The 21,579-nt window shown below is 44.3% G+C and overlaps 1 protein-coding gene across 1 annotated transcript; it reads right to left on the reverse strand.

Moving 5' to 3' along the window:
- Window positions 1-1,028: 1,028 nt before the first annotated feature.
- On the reverse strand, window positions 1,029-20,000 carry ZNF529 (zinc finger protein 529). The gene is given in 8 exon segments (XM_062175991.1): window positions 1,029-1,482; window positions 1,818-2,123; window positions 2,125-2,299; window positions 2,302-2,427; window positions 2,430-2,759; window positions 9,212-9,308; window positions 18,681-19,151; window positions 19,989-20,000. Coding segments are annotated over 8 exon segments (1,932 nt in total). The 3' UTR covers window positions 1,029-1,067.
- Between the last annotated feature and the right edge of the window lie 1,579 nt (window positions 20,001-21,579).

Genomic DNA, 21,579 nt, shown 5'->3' on the forward strand with positions numbered 1-21,579 from the left:
CGCTGATCCAATGGCAGGAGCCAGGTGTTTATCCTGGTCTCCCATGGGGTGCAGGGCCCAAGGGCTTGGGCCATCCTCCACTGCCTTCCCTGGCCACGGCAGAGAGCTGGCCTGGAAGAGGGGCAACCGGGACAGAATCCGGTGCCCCAACCGGGACTAGAACCCAGTGTGCCGTCGCCGCTAGGCGGAGGATTAGCCTAGTGAGCCGTGGCGCCAGCTTGGACAATTTTATTTCTAAATACAAAGGGGCCATGGAGCCTAGAAACATTTTTTTTTTTGACAGGCAGAGTGGACAGTGAGAGAGAGAGAGAGACGGAGAGAAAGGTCTTCCTTTTACCGTTGGTTCACCCTCCAATGGCCGCTGTGGCTGGCGCACTGCGGCTGGCGCACCGTGCTGATCTGAAGCCAGGAGCCAGGTGCTTCTCCTGGTCTCCCATGGGGTGCAGGGCCCAAGCACTTGGGCCATCCTCCACTGCACTCCCTGGCCACAGCAGAGAGCTGGCCTGGAAGAGGGACAACCGGGACAGAATCTGGCGCCCTGACTGGGACTAGAACCCGGTGTGCCGGCGCCTCAAGGCAGAAGATTAGCCTGTTGAGCCACGGCGCCAGCTGAAACATCTTTTTAAAAAATTTTTTTAAAGATTTATTTGAAAGAGTTGCAGAGAGAGGTAGAGAGAGAGGTAGGTCTTCCATCCGCTGGTTCGCTCCCCAGATGGCCGCAACAGCCGGAGCTGCGCCAATCTGAAGCCAGGAGCCAGGAGCTTCTTCTGAGTCTTCCATGTGGGTGCAGGTCCCAAGGCTTAGGCCATCTTCCACTGCTTTCCCAGGCCACAGGAGAGAGCTGGATCAGAAGAGGAGCATCCAGGACTAGAACTGGTGCCCATATGGGATGTCGGCACCTCAGGCCAGGGCTTTAACCTGCTGTGCCACAGTGATGGCCCTAGAAACATCTTTTAAAAAGGAGACTTACAGAATCACAGGTTTTCCCAGTAAAAACTGGGAGGCCTCCATATAGTCATTACATTCAAAGACTTCTCACCAGGGGAAGTGAGATACTCACTGTGGTATTAAGTGAGGTGCTTATCCACACTAATGGCATTCCCACATTCCTGACATCTATAGGATTTTTCACCAGTATGAATTTTCTGAGGTTTTGTAAAGGATGAACTATGTTGAAAAGCCTTCCCGCATGTCTTGCATTCATATGGTTTCTCTGCAGTATGAATTCTCTGATGTTGAATAAGTGCCCAAATAAGTCTCAAGAATTTCCCACATTCCTTACATTGGTAAAGTTTCTGACCACTGTGGATTCTCTGATGTCGAGTAAGTGCACTAGTTACTCCAAAAGCTTTCTTGCATTCTTTACACTTATAGGGTTTCTCACCAGTACGGATTCTCTGATGTCTAGTCAGGGATGAACTGTTTCTAAAGACCTTTCCACATACCTTGCATTCATAGGGATTTTTTTTTTTGCCAGGCAGAGTGGACAGTGAGAGAGAGAGAGAGAGAGAGAAAGGTCTTCCTTTGCCGTTGGTTCACCCCCCAATGGCTGCTGCGGCCGGTGCACCGTGCTGATCCGAAGCCAGGAGCCAGGTGCTTCTCCTGGTCTCCCATGTGGGTACAGGCCCAGGGACTTGGGCCATCCTCCACTGCCTTCCCAGGCCACAGCAGAGAGTTGGCCTGGAAGAGGGGCAATCGGGACAGAATCCGATGCCCCGACCAGGACTAGAACCTGAGGTGCTGGCGCCGCAGGTAGAGGATTAGCCTATTGAGCCGCAGCGCCGGCCATTCATAGGGATTTTTACCATTTTTACCATTTTCTCTGATGTCCGGCAAGTTCTCTACAGACTCCAAAAGCCTTTCCACATTCTTTACATGCGTAAGGTTTCTCCCCAGTATGAATTCTCTGATCTTCAATGAGCTGTGAACTAATTCTAAAAACTTTATCACAATGTCAGCATTTGTATGGTTTCTCACCGGTATGGGTTCTCTGGTGTTCAGTAAGTTGTGAATGAAATCTAAAGACTTTGTCACATTCCATACACCTGTAAGGTTTGTCATCTGTATGGATTTTCTGATGTTGAGTAAGTTTTCCATTTAATCTAAAGGATTTCCCACAGAATGCATTCACAAGGTTTCTCACCATCATGAATTTTTTGAAGTGGAGTAACTTCTGCAACTCTTCCAAAGGTTCTTTTGTATTCCTTACATTTATAAAACTTCTCATTACTATGGAATTTCTGGTATACAGGAAGGTCTTCATTAAAAGTAAATGTATTCTCGTATTCCATGTATTTATAGGCCTGACACCAGTATGAATATTCAGTTGTACTATATGTGACTTATCTATCCCAAAGGTTTTCCAACATTCATTACATTCATACTTTCTCTCACCAGTATGTATTCTCTGATATTCATCAAATTTGAGTCAGAATTGAAGAATTTTTCACATTCCATATATTCAAAGGACTTCTCACTGTCATGCCTTCTTTGAGGTTATCTAAGAAATCTGTGATTTTTGTACTTGGATACTTTTCCACAGATGATTTTCATTGGATTGAAACATCCTACTTCAGGTCTATATATTTCAATCCTGATTTTGCTCTGTGAGTTATTTCTGGAAATGGACCTTTTGAGATCAGAAAATTTGCTGCCTTCTATTATTTCTAACTGAGAACCATTGTTTTCAAGAATATCCTTTCCTATAGATAAACTCTTTGTCTCATAACTGCACTCCAAATCTGAAAGAAATGAAAAAAATCACTTCTCTTTTCATGTGCCATAAAAAGAAAATGATTATAGAAAGCAGATGAAACAAGTGAAAATAATTCACAGTGTCAATGAATGGTTAAAATGGTGTTATGAAATTTGGAGAGAGATAAAAGCTCAGAGAATGCTATCAGTGTATTATAAAATTGTGAGCTTTGTGATAAAGGGAGCAGATTTAGTTGGCATATTTAAAATTGCAGTGTTGATCAGCACCTTGGGAGCTTTTTGGTAAGTACAATGTTCAAGAACCAATTCAGAGAACAGGAATCAAAATCTACAGCTGTAGAACTGATCATTAGTGTCATGTAGAGATAGTGCTAATGTAGATCAAAATTTGATCATGTCTATATCAACTTTGTGGTGGTTGTTTTTTTTTTTTCCTACAGTAAAAGCCAAACACTTTCCCATGGACAACAAGGAACCGTTTGTAAGACCTCATTTAATCTATTTTCTTCTTTATTCTAATCTTTTTTCAGCTTCTAGATAAAACACATTTCTAATGACTTAGAGCTAACCAGATTGTTTCATCTTTCACAAACAGGCTGTTTGGGGACTGGTATGGTGGTATAGCAGGTTCAGCTGCAGCCTGCTATGCCGGCATCCCTCGTGACGACCAGCTTGAGTCCCCACTGCTTCACTTCTGATACAACTTCCTGCTAACACATTTGGGAGAGCAGCAAAGACGGCCCAAGTGCTTGGGCCCCTGCCACCCATACGGGAACTCAGAAGAACTTACTCGCTCCCTGGCTTCGGCCTGGCCTGGCTTGGCCTGGCCTCGCCTGTTGCGGCCATTTGAGGAGTTATTCAGCAGATGGAAGATTTCTCTGTATCTCCCTCCCTCTCTGAAACCCCCACCTTTCAAATTAACTAATTAATTTATTTAAAAAAACATAGGCTGTTTGTATGCCAGTTCTTTTTCACTGTTCAGGTCTAAGTTAACTAACCTCAGGATATATTAACTGATCTGCATTTGTTTTTCTGTCTCTATTCCAATATTGGTTCCTTATTTTCATATCCATTTTTTCAGTTGTATGTTCAGTTCCAAAAGGATGGGGCAATAGTTGTAGCATAGCTGGTAAAGCTGCCAGCTGTGATGCTGGCATCCCATATAGGTGCTGATTTGCATCTTGGTTGATCCACTTCCTATCTAGCTCCCTGCTAACAGCCTGCAAAAAGCAGTGGAAGACAGCCCTAGTGCTTGGGCCCCTGCCACCCATGTGGGAGACCTATATGAAGCTCTTGGCTCTTGGCTTTGTCTTGGCCCAACTCTGGCCATTGTGGCCATCTGGGTAGTGAATCAGCAGATGGAAGATCTCTGTGTCTCTCTACCTCTCTAACTCTTTCAAATACAGGGAGTGCAGTGGAGGATGGCCCAAGTGCTTGGGCCCTGCACCCCATGGGAGACCAGGAGAAGCACCTGGCTCCTGCCATCGGATCAGCGCGGTGTGCCGGCCGCAGCGCGCCTACCGCGGCGGCCATTGGAGGGTGAACCAACGGCAAAGGAAGACCTTTCTCTCTGTCTCTCTCTCTCACTGTCCACTCTGCCTGTCAAAAAAAAAAAAAAAAAGAAATACATAAATAAACCTTTTAAAAAAATTCTAGCTGTGGAATAGCTGGTAAAGCCGTCCATGCAGTGCCAGCATCCCATTTGAGCGTCAGTTCAAGAATAGGCTGCAACACTTCTCATCCAGCTCTCTGCTGTGGCCCAAGGACTTGGGCCATCTACTGCTTTCCTAGGACACAGCAGAGAGCTGGATTGGAAGTGGAGCAGCCAGGACTGGACTGGTGCCCATAAGGGATGCTGACACTCTAGGCGGTGGCTTTACCTGCTATGCCACAGTACTAACCCCTGCTCCACTTCTAATCCAGCTCCCACCATGCTAATGTGCCTGGGATAACTCTAGAAGATGGCCCAAGTGCTTGAGCCCCTGTCACCCTTGTGGGAGACCAGGATGAAATTCCAGGTTCCTGGCTTGTGACCATTTTGGAAGTGAAACTTTAGATTGAAGGTCTCTTTCTCATTCTGTCTTTTCCTCTCTTTTTGTCACCCAGGCTTTCAAATAAATAAATCTTTTTTAAAAAATAAAGAATGTAGAGTAGGTAGACAAAAGTTTAAGGTAGATTGTTCCAAAGTATTTTTTGCAACACTGCCTGGAGGTTGGTAATATATAGGCTGAAGAAAATTTAAAGTGATAAACATTGCATGATAAATGGCAAGAACAATTACCTGTGTCTGAATTATGTAATGCATAACAAGGGTGAAATAATGCAAGCATTATTATTTGATGAAAACACTAAACTACAGGGCCAATGCCGTGGTGTAGCGGGTAAAGCCACTGCCTGCAGTGCCGGCATCCCATATGGGCATTGGTTCGAGTACCAGCTGCTCCACTCTCGATCCAGCTCTCTGCCATGGCCTGGGAAAGCAGTGGAAGATGGTCCAAGTCCTTGGGCTCCTGCACCCATGTGGGAGACCTGGAGGAAGCTCCTGGCTCTTCGCTTCAGATCGGCGTAGCTCCGGCCATTGCAGCCATCTGGGGAGTGAACCAGCAGATGGAAGACCTCTCTCTCTGTCTCTACCTCGCTCTGTAACTCTTTCAAATAAATAAAATAAATCTTAAAAAAACCTAAGTGAACAATAATACACACACATATATATGTATTCCAACTTAAGAAAATGAATCAAAATAAAGTGTCCTAAAGAAAGGTGATAGGAGTCCCCAAAGCCATAAAAAAGTAAAGACTAATTTTCTAGAAAGATAAAATTTCCAAAATTTCCATGAATTACATAATCCATAAAATTCACTGAGCACAATGTCTGTCTAAGTTCCAAATATTCTCATGAATCAAAAAATAACCATGTTCAGGTTGTAATCATAAACCAGATAATGAACCAGAGATCCTAGAATAAATGTCTGGATCATAATCAGGAAAAGGGAAGTATAAGATAAGCCCTGGTTCATTGTGCTGGAAAGCATATAAGTTTTATATTGTTAGTGAGTCATGTTAGATGGATACAGAAATCACTTGAAGGAGCTAAGGCAATAAAGAATCAAAAAAAGAAAAAAAATGTTTGTACACTAAAGCAAGATAAACAAACAAAATAGAAGCCCAGAAAGAAACATTTGCAACCAATTCAAGTGTTATGGTATTAGGTATCAAGTCTGGGGTAGGGAGAGTATGGGGTGAGACTTGGAAAATCTTGTATCAGAAAGCAAGAATTAATTTAAAAATTAACTCACCAAGTCCAAGGCCCAGAACTCACCATGGGGTGATTATATCCCCATGTTTATGTAATTGAACATCAAAAAAACAAAGACTGTGGTATGCTAAAGTATTCTGAACTGATGCAAATCAATACATCCAGATGAAACATAAATAAGAGAAGGTGGTAAAATTTCAAATGGTGCACCCATTTCTTGTGGCTAATTAGATGCCATAATATAAAGGACATAGTCTTCCTGCCTTTCCCATTAGAATTACCTTTCAAGTTTACCAAAGAGCATGAGAGCAAATCACAAGTATACAAATCACAACAAATTCAGAAACTTACTGAGCGAGGTGAAGATTTCTAAATGTGACAAAAAATTAGGTGAATCATTGATATGGAACTGTATCACAGAATGTCAAATTAAGATTACAGAGGTCCCTTTCTGACCATATTATCTGAAATAGTTCTTCCACCATCATATGTTATCCCTTTATTCGTGTGTGTGTGTGTGTGTGTATTCATTCTGTTTGCTTGTTTGTTCTACTTCTCAACTACTAGTATGTCAACTCCATGAGAGCAAGATAAGTACAGTTCTCATTCACCATTATACTGATGGAGCTAGTAGCAGAAATACACTGATGGAGCTGGCACAATATCTGTCTCAGTGTGGACACTGACCAAACACTGAGTATATGAATGACAGTATTTTCTATGAGTGTCAATAGAGGCAAATTGTAAGTCTAAATAGGAACGGGAAAATAATTGATTGCATTGAAGAAGATCTTAATTGGCTTTCACAAGTTCCAGACTTGTTTTCGCCACAGTCCTTTGGAGGGAGTTTTCTAACATCACAGGAGCTCACCTCCATCCAGACCAACTGGGCTTTTTGTTCTGGGGAAGGCATTTCCTGCACTCATCCAGACCTGCTGACTTTTTATCACATCCACCTGACCCACAGGCTAATGCCTGCAAATTCATTTAGTCTGGCCCTGCCAAGGCACTTATAGGCAGGACTTGAAATTTAGTAAATCTATAGCAGGCTAATTTTTAAGTAGATAATTTTATATAGCCCACAAATAAAATATATTATGAATATCCTTTGCAAAAAAAAAGGTTCCCCACCCCTGCTCTAGAGCATCTTAACTTCCTCCAATAAGGTGATGACAACTGGCTCAGAAATGGGACACTCTACTTAGAACAAAGAAATATAACAATGTACTAAAAATTATAACCAATTCTAAAAATATACTTTTGAGAATCAGTTAAAAGTGTTAATAAATGAAGTCAAAGTGAGTTTTAGAAAATGAAGTCAAAATGATATTGCCAAGTATTTCAGAGAAGAGAAATACCGAGTGGATTAGAAGAACGTTCATTTTAGAGTAACCACAGAATTACAAAGCACAAGAAATTGTGGACAGGAAATGTCTTGGGGCTGGCTCTGTGGCACAGTAGGTAAAGCCGCCGCCTGCAGCAGTGCTGGCATCCCATTGGGCACCAGTTAAAAGTTCCGGCTGCTCCACTTCCGATCCTGGGAAAGCAGTGGGGGAGGGCTCAAGTCCTTGGGGCCCTGCACCTGTGTGGGAGACCTGAAGGAGGCTCCTGTATCCTGGCTTTGGATCGGCGCAGCTGCAGCCATTGCAGCCATCTGAGGAGTGACCTATTGGAAGGAAGACCTCTCTCTCTCTTTCTCTCTGTAACATTGTTTTTCAAATAAATAAGTACATCTTTAAAAAAAGAAAGAAAAAAAAATGTGTTACGTTATTTAAACCTATGCCAATTTTTTGGTTTTATAGCCAGCATAGTCTTTTTTTTTTAATTTTTGACAGGCAGAGTGGACAGTCAGAGAGAGAGACAAAGAGAAAGGTCTTCCTTTTTTGCCGTTGGTTCACCCTCCAATGGCCACCAAGGCCCGCGCGCTGCGGCCGGCGCACCGTGCTGATCCGATGGCAGGAGCCAGGTGCTTCTCCTGGTCTCCCATGGGGTGCAGGTCCCAAGCACTTGGGCCATCCTCCACTGCACTCCTGGGCCACAGCAGAGAGCTGGCTTGGAAGAGGGACAACCGGGACAGAATCCGGTGCCCCAACCGGGACTAGAACCCGTTGTGCCGGCGCCGCTAGGCGGAGGATTAGCCTATTATGCCGCGACTTCGGCCATATAGCCAGCATAGTCTAACAGTTAAGAATGCTGTCTTTGGTGCCAAAATGGATAGAAAAACCTACCTTTGACACAGCTCTGGTCATTGCAGCCAACTGGGGAGTGAACTAGTGGATAGAAAACCTCTCTCTGTCTCTACCTCTCTCTGTAATTCTCTTTCAAAAAATAAAATCTTTAAAAGAAAAAGAAAAAGGAAGAAAATGGAATTCAAACAAACTTTTTAAAATTTCTCAAAGCCTGAAGTTCATCACTGCTATATGTCATTCCACATTATACATAAGAATTATTTCTAAGGACAAATTATTTGGTAAATGCCTTTTAGTGGCTACAGAGTTGAACATATGTCAGCCACATTTATTCTTGGATCTTTAGGTTACGCAAGGTCTTCTCTAATTCTATACATCTATACTCATCATTTTCTACAAGTTGAAGCCAGTCTACCCAGAAACTCAAATCAGGGAGAAGCTCAGAGTTTGGCTTTTATGGCATCAAATAAATTTGTCTGCTCTTTTTCTTTATCCAAGAATATGACAAAGGAGAATCTAGGGATTCTATTTCTACTCTGCATTTGTTCTTGACTAAAGACTGAGCACACGGGGGCTGGCGCGGTGGCACAGTGGGCTAAGCCTCTGCCTGCAGGGCCAATATCCCATATGGGCGCCAGTTCAAATCCTGGCTGCTCTACTTCCGACCCAGCTTTCTGCTATCGCCTGGGAAAGCAATGGAAAACAAAAGCACTTACATGGAGGACCCGGAGGAAGCTCCTGGCTCCTGGCTTCGGATCTGCTCAGCTGCGGCAGTTATGGCCATCTGAGTGAACCGGTGGATGGAAGATGCTCTGTGTCTGTAACTCTGCCTTTCAAATAAATAAATATTAAAAAAAAAAAAAACACTGAGCACACAGGGGTACTGACTATAATTTGGAGAACATCTAGGCCAAAAAGAGGCACTACTCTTTGGCTGCAGCTCTCACTAAAAAGAAGTATGGGGGCACACACAGGCTATTTATTAGAGTTGTTTGTTAGGAGGACTAAGGAAAAAGAAATATTCATGAAGAAGACAGAAATAGCAACTGACATGGTCCATGGTTAGAACTGTAGGAACTGGCCAGGAAATTCCACTTCTGGCGGAACAGTGTGAGGAGCTCCACAGACATGCTCCCCAGGGACGCTGGCTACAATCATGAAAATACAAAAGCAACCACTTAAAGGCTCTGGAAATGGACCTTAGGAACATACGGCTAATGAAGGTATATATATCCAAGAAAATCTAAAAAACTTAAGAACTGTGAGTCTGGATTACGTAAAGCAAACCTGTGTCATCGCTGTCCATTCCATCTTAGTAACAAAAGGACTCTATAGCCAAGGACACAGAGCTTCCTCACCACTCCTGAACCCTTAGACTCTTCCTAGGAGGGGGTGGGACATCATTCCTCATCCTGCCCCAGCCACCTGTTGTGCAAGCATGAGATGGGGGGGAGGAGAAGGTCCAGCTCTTATCCTAGCCTCCTACAAGAAATATGGGCTTTACTTTAGATATGGCACAATTGAGAATACTGGGGTTCCAATTTGTTTTGCCACAGTTCATGGCGGGCAGGAGTTGTATGTCATCATAGGAAAGCCAAGGAGGCCTGGAGCTTCTGTACCCCAATCTACAAAGCATTCAGCTTCTAAAACAGGGGAATCACTCAGAAAGATGCATGCCATTATCCCAGCCCTAGCAATATGGCTCCAAGATTTTGGCAGCAGCAGAAACAGGCCACAGAACATAGAATTCTGTATCCCGCCCCAAAGGAACTGACTTCACTTGCAACAGTGTGGAAGTTTAAGTGTAAGGGCAATTGCAAAAAGAGTGGAAGTTTTGCTGAAAAGAAACTGAGAGGAGACTGAAGATTAATTGTAGATGCATGCTATGCCATCTGGCTGCTCTGCCAGAGAGAAATGGAGAGACACCAGACAGATCAGCAAAGGCTGATCACAGAAGTGTCCCTTCAGCGAAGCACCAATTTGATTGCATTAGTTGGTGAAACAGTATATACCCCAAGATTGTTGAAAACAATACTGCCATCAGTCACATCAGGGATACAAAACAGCTAAGTGTGGTCAGGGAAAAGAGACAAAGGCAAAAGCACTGTTATTTGAGGGTGACTGTAGCCAAGGAGGCTATTTACCCTGTAAGGAGTAACGAGAGGTTTTATACTGTGGCACAGGTAGACTTTACTACAATAATCTAGCCAGTCACTACACAAGTACACAGATAATAACTGGCTTCAAGACAAAGAGGGTGGTGATGAAAGTACCAGAATTCCAATAACTGTCTAAAGTGTGTTCATTTTTTACACACACAAAAACTAAGTGAAAAGCAAAGATACCGGAAAAGGAAGAAATATAAACTGCCTGTGAAAACAACCAGTGTAGACAAAGATTTCAAAAGGAAACCATGGTTAAAGAAGTAAATAAAGTCCAGATCATAATAGCACATCAAATAATATCAATAAAGGTAACTGAAAATAAACAGCTAGAGTTGAAAAGTACCAAAATTGAAAAGTACCAAAATTGAAATGAGAACTTCACCATAGGGACCCAATAGATATGAACTGGCAGAAGAATTAGAAAACTTGATAGATTGAGAAACTAAAGAACAGGAAAAACAATGAAGAGAAATAAAAAAACAGAGCCTAAAAAATGCAAAACACCATCAAGTACATCAACATACATGTTTTGTTTTGTTTTGTTTAAGATTTATTTATTTATTTGGAAAGCAGTTACAGAGAGGCAGAGGCAGAGAGAGAGGTCTTCCATCTGCTGGTTCACTCCCCAAATGACTGCAATGGGCCAATCCAAAGCCAAGAGCCAGAAGCCAGGAGCTCCATCCTGACCTCCCATATTGGTGCAGGAGCCTAAGGACTTGGGCCATCTTCTTCTGCTTTCCCAGGCCACAGCAGAGAGCTGGCTTGGAAGAGAGCTGGATTGGAAGTGGAGCAGCTGGGATTCAAACTGGCGCCCATATGTGATGCCAGCACTGCAGAGGGCAGCTTTACCCACCATGCCACAGCACCAGCCCCACACCAACATACATGTAAAAGGACTACTAGAAATTTAAAAAAAAAAAAGACTACTAGAAGGGAGAAAGAAGAATTAAGAATTTTCAAAGAGGGGCCTGCACTGTGGCATAGGAGGTTAAGCTGCTGCTTATATCTCATATCCCATATCCCATACTGCAGTGTTGGTTCGAGTCCTGACTACTCTGCTTCCAATCTGGCTCCCTGCTAATTCACCTTGGAAGGAAGTGGAAGATGGTCAAAGTACTTGGGCCCTGCCAACCATATGGGAGGTCAGGGTGGAGCTCCCGACTTCTGGTTTCAGGCTGGTCCAAACCTGGCTGTTGCAGCTATTTGGGGAGTGAAACTAGCAGATCAGCAGGTGGTATATTTTTCTGTTTGTCCCTTCCTTTCTCTGTAGCTCTGCCTTGCAAATAAATAAATAAATCTTTTAAAAATTTGCCTACTACACAGAATATATGTCCCTTGTTCCATTATTTCTTTTTTTAAAGAATTATTTTATTTGAAAGACAGAGGAGTTACAGAGAATTAGAGCCAGAGAGGTCTTCCATTCCACTGGTTCACTCCCCAAATGACTGCAATGGCCAGAGCTGAGCTGATCTGAAGCCAGGAGCCAGGAGCTTTTTCTAGGTCTTCCACATGGATGCAGAAGCCCAAGAAGTTGGGCCATCTTCTACTGCTTTCCCAGGCCATAGCAGACAGCTGGATTGGAAGAGGAGCAGCCAGGACTCAAACCAGTGCCCATATGGGATGTCAATGCTGCAGACTAGGGCTTTAACCCGAAGTACCACAGCATCAGCCCCTCCATTAGTTTTTTTTGTTTTGTTTTGTTTTGTTTTTTACAGGCAGAGTGGACAGTGAGAGAGAGAGAAGAGTCTTCCTTTTGCCGTTGGTTCACCCTCCAATGGCCGCCGTGGCCGGTGCGCTGTGGCCGGCTTACCGCGCTGATCCGTTGGCAGGAGCCAGGTGGTTATCCTGGTCTCCCATGGGGTACAGGGCCCAAGCACTTGGGTCATCCTCCACTGCACTCCCTGGCCACAGCAGAGAGCTGGCCTGGAAGAGGGGCAACCGGGACAGAATCTGGCGCCCCAACTGGGACTAGAACCCGGTGTGCCGGCGCCGCAAGGTGGAGGATTAGCCTATTGAGCCGTGGCACCGGCCCCTCCATTAGTTTTTAAATTTTTCTATTTTTTTTAAAGATTTATTTTATTCATTTGAAAGTCAGAGTTACACAGTGAGAGAAAAAGAGGCAGAGAGAGAGGTCTTCCATCTGCTGGTTCACTCCCCAATTGGTTGCAACTATCAGAGCTGTGTTGATCCGAAGCCAGAAGCCAGGAGCTTCTTCCGGGTCTCCCATGCAGGTGCAGGGGCCCAAGGACTTGGGCCATCTTCTACTGCTTTCCGTAACAGTAGAGCTGAATTGGAAGTGGAGCAGCCAGGACTCTAACTGGCGGCCATATGGGATGCCGGCACTACAGGTAGCAGCTTTACCTGCTACGCCACAGCGCCAACCCCAATTCTCTATTTCTTATGGTGAAATTTGAAATTCCTTATAATGTAACCTAACCATTTCAGAGGCCAGTCCTGACACTGCAGTTCTTCCCCACTGACAGTGTTTGTCAGATTCTCAGACAGGAAAGGAGGGCATGTCTTCTTGCCTTCTACACAAAGCTGCATATCATAAAACTAGCTCAGAGAATGTGACCGAACCAGGTGACAACTTCAGCTTAATAATAAGACTCAATCTTGTTTTGCTACCCAGCATAGAGACTTGTGTGCATATTTTGCAGCATTATCATTTTATTCTACTTCTGTTTTTTAAACCTGTGCTTTCAAGTATAATTTGTATAATGGCATTTTGTATGATACCTGGATTTCATAGATCATTCCTGTGTCTTGTGAAAGAAAGCACAACCTCTCAACCTCTGGAGAGCAGTCTTAATTAATGTCCCCCTGATAATGTTTTATTTGGTATATACTATTCCGAAAGTTTGAATATTTGTTAAAAACAGATGTAGATCAATGGCATTTTCTTCTCATACCTACAACTTGAAATGTGATTTTATTTTAGGTGACAAATTTGTATGGTTTCTGGCCGGCGCCGCGGCTCCCTAGGCTAATCCTCCGCCTTGCGGCGCCAGCACACCGGGTTCTAGTCCCGGTCGGGGCACCGATCCTGTCCCGGTTGCCCCTCTTCCAGGCCAGCTCTCTGCTATGGCCAGGGAGTGCAGTGGAGGATGGCCCAAGTGCTTGGGACCTGCACCCCATGGAAGACCAGGAGAAGCACCTGGCTCCTGCCATCGGATCGGTGCAGTGCGCCGGCCACAGCGCGCCTACCGCGATGGCCATTGGAGGGTGAACCAACGGCAAAAGGAAGACCTTTCTCTCTGTCTCTCTCTCACTGTCCACTCTGCCTGTCAAAAAAAAAAATTGTATGGTTTGTATTGGCAGAAACAAAAACATACACAGAAAAAAAAGTACAGAAGAATGTATCTTAAATTACTAAGGGTGATTATTTATAGATAGTGGGACTGTAGACAATTATTAACTTTTTACTTTGTAAGTTCCATAAACTACTGAATGTTTTGCAAAAAGTCTTCATTAATTCCATCCTGTAACATATAAGAAAGCTATTCCCATTTAAAAGTTTGTTTAAACAAAGTTGATCATGGTTTCTTCTTTTTAGAAAAATTGAGCAAAAAAGTCTTCAAAATGAGTGGAAATGTCAAGGAAATCTGTGACTAAAATAATTCACTCCTACTAACATTAACATACTTGTGCTATACTTCATCAATGCAATATGGCACATTATCTATTCTCATACCTTAATTAAGTAGGTGGTAGGTGGCATTTTCAGAATACCTAAGAAAATGTGTGTGAAGTAGGCAGAAATGTATTTGGCAGAGTATACATTTACTATAATATGATTTCATTCCTTTATCCAATAATTAATATATCATTTTAGATATATTCTTTTAAAATTTCTTTAAAATGCTTAGTACATTGGATTTATGGATATTTCAATTTGTAATAAACAAATTGTAATAATTTGTAATAAACATTACAATAAACATTTGTAATAAACATTACAAATTACAAATAAACATTTAAAAATAAAAATTACAAATTGTAAATTTGTAATAAGCAAATTGAAACAATATTTTGGCTGTATTGGTTTAAATAAAGTATATTCCCATAATTAATTTTGGCTATTTATTTTGCTTATTAAAATGTGTTTAACAGAAACTTTAAAATTCCATAATTTGCTCACATTATATTTGCAATAGACTGTGTTGCTTAAAACTCAAATTCCACTGTACCCGTCTGCCTCTCACAATCTATGCCAACACTTGATATGAAATAAGGTCACACCACCAAACATCAAATAAAATTTGTCCCATGCAAATCTCTTCATGGATACTCTGGAAAAACTTCTTGCCCTTTCTGACATACACCCCTCTGCACAAAGCTCCTTTCATATTCCCACTCCTAGTTTTTCCAAAGCCAGGGAAACACAAGTCAAAACCAGTGAGATAATACCTCTCCCCATTAGAATGGTTAACATCAGAAAGATAAAACATAACAAATTGTGAGGATGTGGAGAAAGAAGAACTCATACACTGTTGGTGATAATATAAAATAGTACAGCCATTATGGAAAACAGTTTGGAGGGTCTCAAAAAAAATAAAAATAGAACTACCCTGTAATCTAGCAATGCCCCTACTGAGTATATCTCTACAGGTAATCAGTATGCTGAAAAGTATCTGCATACCCACGTTTACTGCAGCACAAGTCACCATAGCCAAGGTATGGAATCAGCCTGGATGTCTAGCAACAGATGAATGGACAAAGAACACGTGGCAAATAAACACAAAGGCATATTACTAAACTGTAAAAATGAATGAACACCTGTCTGTGACAAAACAGATGGAATTGGAAGACATTATGTTAAGTGAAATGTGCCAGGCCCATGAAGACAAATATCACATGTCCTCACATGTGCAAGTTAAAAAGCTGACGTAATGGAAGAAAAGAGCAGAATAGTGGTTCCCAGGTGCTGGGATTGGGGGAGGGGAGGAACAATGAAGAAGGATTGCTTAACAGGTGAAAACTACAGGTAAGCCAGGAAGATTAAGTTGTAGTGTTCTAGAACACAGGCCACTATCGTTAACAATAATTTCTTGCTTATTTCAAAATAGCTAGAAGAGAGAATTCTGAATGTTCCCAACACAAAGAAAGGATAAATGTTTGAGGTTGTGTATATGGTTTTTTTAAAATAATTTTTTTATTTGACAGGTAGGGTTATAGACAGTGAGAGAGACAGAGAGAAAGATCTTCCTTCCGTTGGTTCACTCCCCAAATGGCCACCACGGCCAGCACTGCGCTGATCTGAAGCCAGGAGCCAGGTGCTTCCTCCTGGTCTCCCATGCGGGTGCAGGGCCCAAGCACTTGGGCTATCCTCCACTGACCTCCCAGGCCTCATCAGAGAGCTGGACTGGAAGAGGAGCAACCAGGACTAGAACCCGGCACCCATATGGGATGCCGGCACCACAGGTGGAGGATTAACCAAGTGAGCCACGTTGCCAGCCCTATATATGTTAACTATCCTGTGATCATACACACTGCATACATATATCAAAATATCACACTGTACTCCATAAATATATACAATTACAACATGTTAACTTAAAAAAAAAACCTCCGAGGCGCTGTGGCATAGCGGGCAAAGCCACTGCCTGCAGCGCCAGCATCCCATATGAGTGTTGATTTGAGACCGGCTGCTCCACTTCCCATCCAGCTCTCTGCTGTGGCCTGAGAAAGCAGTACAAGATGACCCAAGTCTTTGAACCCCTGCACCTGCATGGGAGACCGGGAAGAAGCTCCTGGCTTCAGATTGGTGCAGCTCCAGCCGTTGTGGCCAACTGGGGAGTGCACCAGCGGAGGATGGAGGACCTCTTTCTTTCTCTCTCTGCCTCTTCTTTTCTCGCTGTGTAACTCTTTCAAAGTAAATAAATAAATCTTTAAAAACAAACAAACAAACAAAAAAAAAAAACCTCCAAAGTTGGAGCAGGCATTGTGATATAGTGGATTAAGCCACTGCTTGGGACTTCTGCAGCCCACATCCGAGTGCCTGACTCAAGTCCCAGCTACTCCATGCTTGTGATCCAGCTCCTACTAATGTGCCTGGGAGCTGCCAGATGGACCCAGATGGAGTTCCTAGCTGCTGGCTTCAGCCTAGTCTAGTCCTGGCTGTTGTGGGCATTTGGGGAGTAAACCAGCAGATGGAAGATAACTCTCTGTGTCTCTCCCTCTGTCATTCTGCATTTCAATAAATAAATCTTTTTTTTAAAGATTTTATTTGTTTACTTAAAAGTCTGAGTTACAGAGAGGCAGAGGCAGCGGGGGGGGGGGGGGGGAGTCTTCTATCTGCTGGTTCACTCCCCCAGATGGCTGCAATGGCAAGAGCTGCGCCGATTGGAGGCCAGGAACCAGGAGCTTCCTCCAAGTTTCCCATGCAGGTGCAGGGCCCAAGGACTAGGGCCATCCTGCACTGCCTTCCCAGGCCATAACAGAGAGCTGGATTGGAAGTGGAGCGGCCCATTTGGGAACCAGTGCCCATATGGGATGCTGGCTATGCAGGCAGCGGCTTTACCCACTACACCACAGTGCTGGCCCCTCAATATATAAATCTTTAAGAAAGAAACAAGGGAGAGAGGGAGGGGAGGATGAAACAAAGAAATGTAAACTATTTATAAAAAGAATCTCCAAAGCCATCTTTGTCACTTGTTGGTTGAAATCAACCAAACCAGTCCTTATTTTGTTTGAAAAGTCTGTGACTAAGATCAAAGGTATCTGATGTGTTAGTCTACCTAACCACTGGTCTCTTCACTAACAACTCACATTCTAAAATTTTTAGTATATCCCGCAGAAGTAGTATTTCTATATCACCAGAATCTTTGGGAAGGAAGGAACACATGAGGGAACTGCATGATTTACCCACCAGGTGTGTAAATATTGATTGAAAAGGAAAAGGACATTTGGAAAGCACTGGAGAAGAGGACCTATGTTTATGGTCCTAATATTTATTGGGAAGGGAAAGCCCAGGAACCAGGTAAATGGATTTGTTACAATTTAGGAGAGACATTTAGGAGAAGGAAAGGAAATAGCCCATATTCTATAAGACAACACGGTATTTAACAGAACAAAAATAAACACAAACTGACCCTGAATTGGCCATCAAGCGGCAATTCTCCCCTCCACTTCAGTAGCCTTCTCTTGCAGAGCTACAAGACCAAGGAGAAGGGACCAGTAAGATCCCAAACCGGCTAGCTAAGACGACCAGCCACCACCACACAAGCCCCATCTCAAAGTCGAAACACCAGATGGGGGAGGGAAAAGACAACACTGCCGACTCTTCCCCACATCAGGGAAAAAGTATTATGAATGCTTTCAGTTCATAGCAATTTCGAGGGGCCACAGCTCAGGAAACTGGTTTTTTTTTTTTTTTGAAATGTGTAAATGGGTTCCAAAGAGGCGTCTGCCAGGAAAATCTCCTACAGTTGTGCATGTGTGATTTTCTGCTTGGAATGCTCATTCCAGGGCTGAAATTCATGATCTCCTTTTTTTTTTTTTTTTTGACAGGCAGAGTTAGAGAGACAGAGAGGTCTTCCTTCCGTTAGTTCGCCCCTCAAATGGCCGCTGCGGCCGGCGCCCTGTGCCGATCCGAAGCCAGGAGCCAGGTGCTTCTCCTGGTCTCCCATGGGATGCAGGGCCCAAGCACTTGGGCCATCCTCCACTGCCCTCCTGTGCCACAGCAGAGAGCTGGACTGGAAGAGGGGCAACCGGGACAGAATCCGGGGCCCCAACCGGAACTAGAACCCGGGGTGCCAGCGCCGCAGGCGGAAGATTAGCTCTCTCCAAGCAGCTATAGCATCTGAGGACAGATCAAAGAAAATCCAGGGAGCCACTTTCCACGAAACCAGGAGACCTACATTTGAATTCAGGATGGGCACGCCCTCCAGCCACGCTCCGTGTGAAGCAGTGGGCTGGGCACTGGGTCAGACCACGCACCAGTGCGGGGCGTTCTGGTTAACACCGGCATTGGAGTCTTCACGTACGCTTACACGGGAGACAGGAAGTTTCCCGTATACTCGAAGATATACGTGTAATGGAGATTATATACCACAGAATAGGAGAAATGACCCAAAACACAACCACTCCCACGGGTTCACTGAAAACAAACAAACAAACAAACAAACAAAAAAAACCAACACACTTCGCCTCCTTCAGTTACGGTCGTTCACGCGATCCGCGTCACACACCAAGCCCTACCAGCCTGACTAGACACCAGTCAGGGTGCACACACGCAGCCCTTCTCTCCAAACGCTCCACCACGACGTCGTCACAACACCATCGGCGCCCGCAGGTCATGCGTACATGGGCCTGAGGCTCCCGGCTCCACAAGGTCCATCCGCGTCTCCTCACCGCCAGCCCCAATACCTCCGCAACAACGGAAGTGGAACAGAAGGTCGTTCTGTCGATGCCCTGAGGCTTGTGGGAAATGTAGTCCAACCACGAACATCCCGAGGCTTGTGGGAAATGTAGTCCAACCACGAACGTCCTGAGGCTTGCGGGAAATGTAGTCCAACCACGAACGTCCTGAGACTTGCGGGAAATGTAGTCCAACCACGAACGTCCTGAGACTTGTGGGAAATGTAGTCCACCCACGAACGTCCTGAGGCTTGTGGGAATTGTAGTCCAACCACGAACGTCCTGAGGCTTGTGGGAAATGTAGTCCAACCACGAACGTACCCACACGTTCACGTGTAGCCCACGGCCCCGGAGCCTGAGCGAAGTCCCGCGATCCTTGAGTTCCAGGGCGCACAATCGTTTCCTGTTCTTGGAGGATTGAAGCTGGTAGCTCTCCCTGACGAGGAAGAGCTGGGCGACGGTCCTCTGGGACCACCCAGGCCCGAGAAGTAACGGGAAACGAGGGCATTTGAGGTTACCAGAACCCGGGCCACAGCTGGCGGAGGATGGAGCTGGAAGCCTGGGTTGCCCCCAACCCTACCCAGGAGCGAACTGGAATCCCGGCCGGGGAAGGCTGAAGAAGGCAAGGAAGCTGCAACCTCTACAACTCCTACTACGTATGACAACCAAAATCATTTCCGGACACTGCCCCATTGAGAAACAGGGGTCTAGGCGGTTGTATCCTAGAGATTTTGTTAGGTTGTTTTTGTGAGCTTATTGAGCGATATATATTATATACATAAAATCATTCTCAAGAGACAGATTTTTTTACTTAAGTTGTAGAGTCAAAATCAAAATGGAGTGAGTGTGGCTAAAAGCTAATTGCAGAATTCTTGCTTCTGTACATATTAGCTTTGCTCGCTGACGGCTAAGGGTGTATCTTGTGAAACTATGTGGGCCCAAATTCCCAGGAACTAGGTTGACAGAAATGTGTGTTTCACTGCTATCTTACGACCATATCTTGGATCTGTTGGTTGGTTGTTATCTTCAACCTATTCTGTTTTTTTGTTTTGTTTTGAAATGTTCACTGCATACGAGGGGTCCAGTTCGAAACTGTGAGCCCTAGTGGACAGAGTCCTATAAAAAGCTGTGTAACCCGCTGTTGGGGGCCGCACTCTGGTAAGGAGTGTCGGTCCCGATCGGTCGCCTTGCCTCTCATTTTCAATAAAATTCATGTGTGACTGTCACTGTTTTAGCTGTTGAGTGGATGCAACAAAGGAATCATTTGAGAACTAACCAAGGCACTCAGGGTGAAATCCTTACCCGTTCATCCATTATGGTACGCAAAATGTGTGAATGTTTTCTTACATGGCGGAAGGGAGATTATCCTGAACAGGAAAAAAAATGTGTGCCCTTAAAACTAGTTTAAGAAATACAGTACTACAAATATGAGACTTTGTTTTGCTTTGTTTTTCAAATTTCAGAGAGACCAAAAGAGGGTTTCCGTCCAATGGTTCACTCTCCAGAAGCCCACAATGGCCTGGCCTGGACTGAGCTGAGCCAGAGCTGGAAGCCAGCAACACATTCCACATCTCTAACATGGATGGCAGGGGCCCAATTGAGCAATAACTCTTCCTCCTGAAGTTCAGCGCATGTATTCTTTAATTTCCCGCAAGACATTCTCTGTCTACATTCTCTGTTTACATATGTTCTTTTTGCTTTTTTGATTTCTACTTTAATTCCATTATGATACAAGATAAGTTATATAATTTCAATTCTTTTGAATTTAAGCCATATTTTATGATCAAGGATAGTCTTCTTTATTAAATGTTGTATATAAGCTTGAACAGAATGTATTCTGCTGTTTGGTAGTGTTCTGGAAATGCCCATTAAATTCCATTGGTTGAGGAATTGTATTATGATTTGAGTTTCCCTACCAAAAGTAATCCTGAAACTTAACCCCTGTTGGGAGGTATTAAGAAAGTATTGTATTTGAGGCCGGCGCCGTAGCTTAACAGGCTAATCCTCCGCCTTGCGGCACCGGCACACCGGGTTCTAGTCCCGGTTGGGGTGCTGGATTCTATCCCGGTTGCCCCTCTTCCAGGCCAGCTCTCTGCTATGGCCAGGGAGTGCAGTGTAGGATGGCCCAAGTCCTTGGGCCCTGCACCCCATGGGAGACCAGAAGCACCTGGCTCCTGCCATCGGATCAGCGAGATGCGCTGGCCGCAGCGGCCATTGGAGGGTGAACCAACGGCAAAGGAAGACCTTCCTCTTTGTCTCTCTCTCTCACTATCCACTCTGCCTGTCAAAAAAAAAAAAAAAAAAGTATTATATTTGGAGATGGGACCACAGGAAAGTGATAAAGGCTAAAGGAAGCCATAGGGTAGGTCCCGGTCCAGTGGGACTGTGCTGTTCAGTAACAGGAGAGGGGCCAGCATTGTAGTGCAGTGAGTTAAGCTTCTGCCTGTGGTGCCAGCATCACATAATTGAGTGACAGTTTGAGTCCTTAATGCTGCAATTCCAGTCTACTTCCCTGCTAATGCTCCTGGGAAAGCAGTTGATGATGGCCCAAATATTAGGACCTCTGCCACCTGTGTGGGAGACCCAGCTGGAGTTCTGGGCTCCTGGCTTTCAGTGTGGCTCACTCCTGGTCATTTTGGCCATTTGGGAGGAGAGAACCAATGAAGATCTCTTTCTCTTCCTTTCAAAAGAATAAATCTTAAAAAAAATTCAAAACACCTTTCTTTTACATTTTGGTATGCCAGAGATTTACTCAATGAAAGTCAGTCCATAGGGGTGGCACTGTAGCTAAGCCTCTGCCTGCACTGCCAGCATCTCATATGGTGACGGTTCAGTCCCTGCTGCTCTTCTTCCAACCTGGCTCTCTACTTATGGCCTAGGAAAGCAGTAGAAG

Source organism: Lepus europaeus, chromosome 19, assembly GCF_033115175.1.
Source record: "Lepus europaeus isolate LE1 chromosome 19, mLepTim1.pri, whole genome shotgun sequence".
NCBI classification, from domain to species: domain Eukaryota; kingdom Metazoa; phylum Chordata; class Mammalia; order Lagomorpha; family Leporidae; genus Lepus; species Lepus europaeus.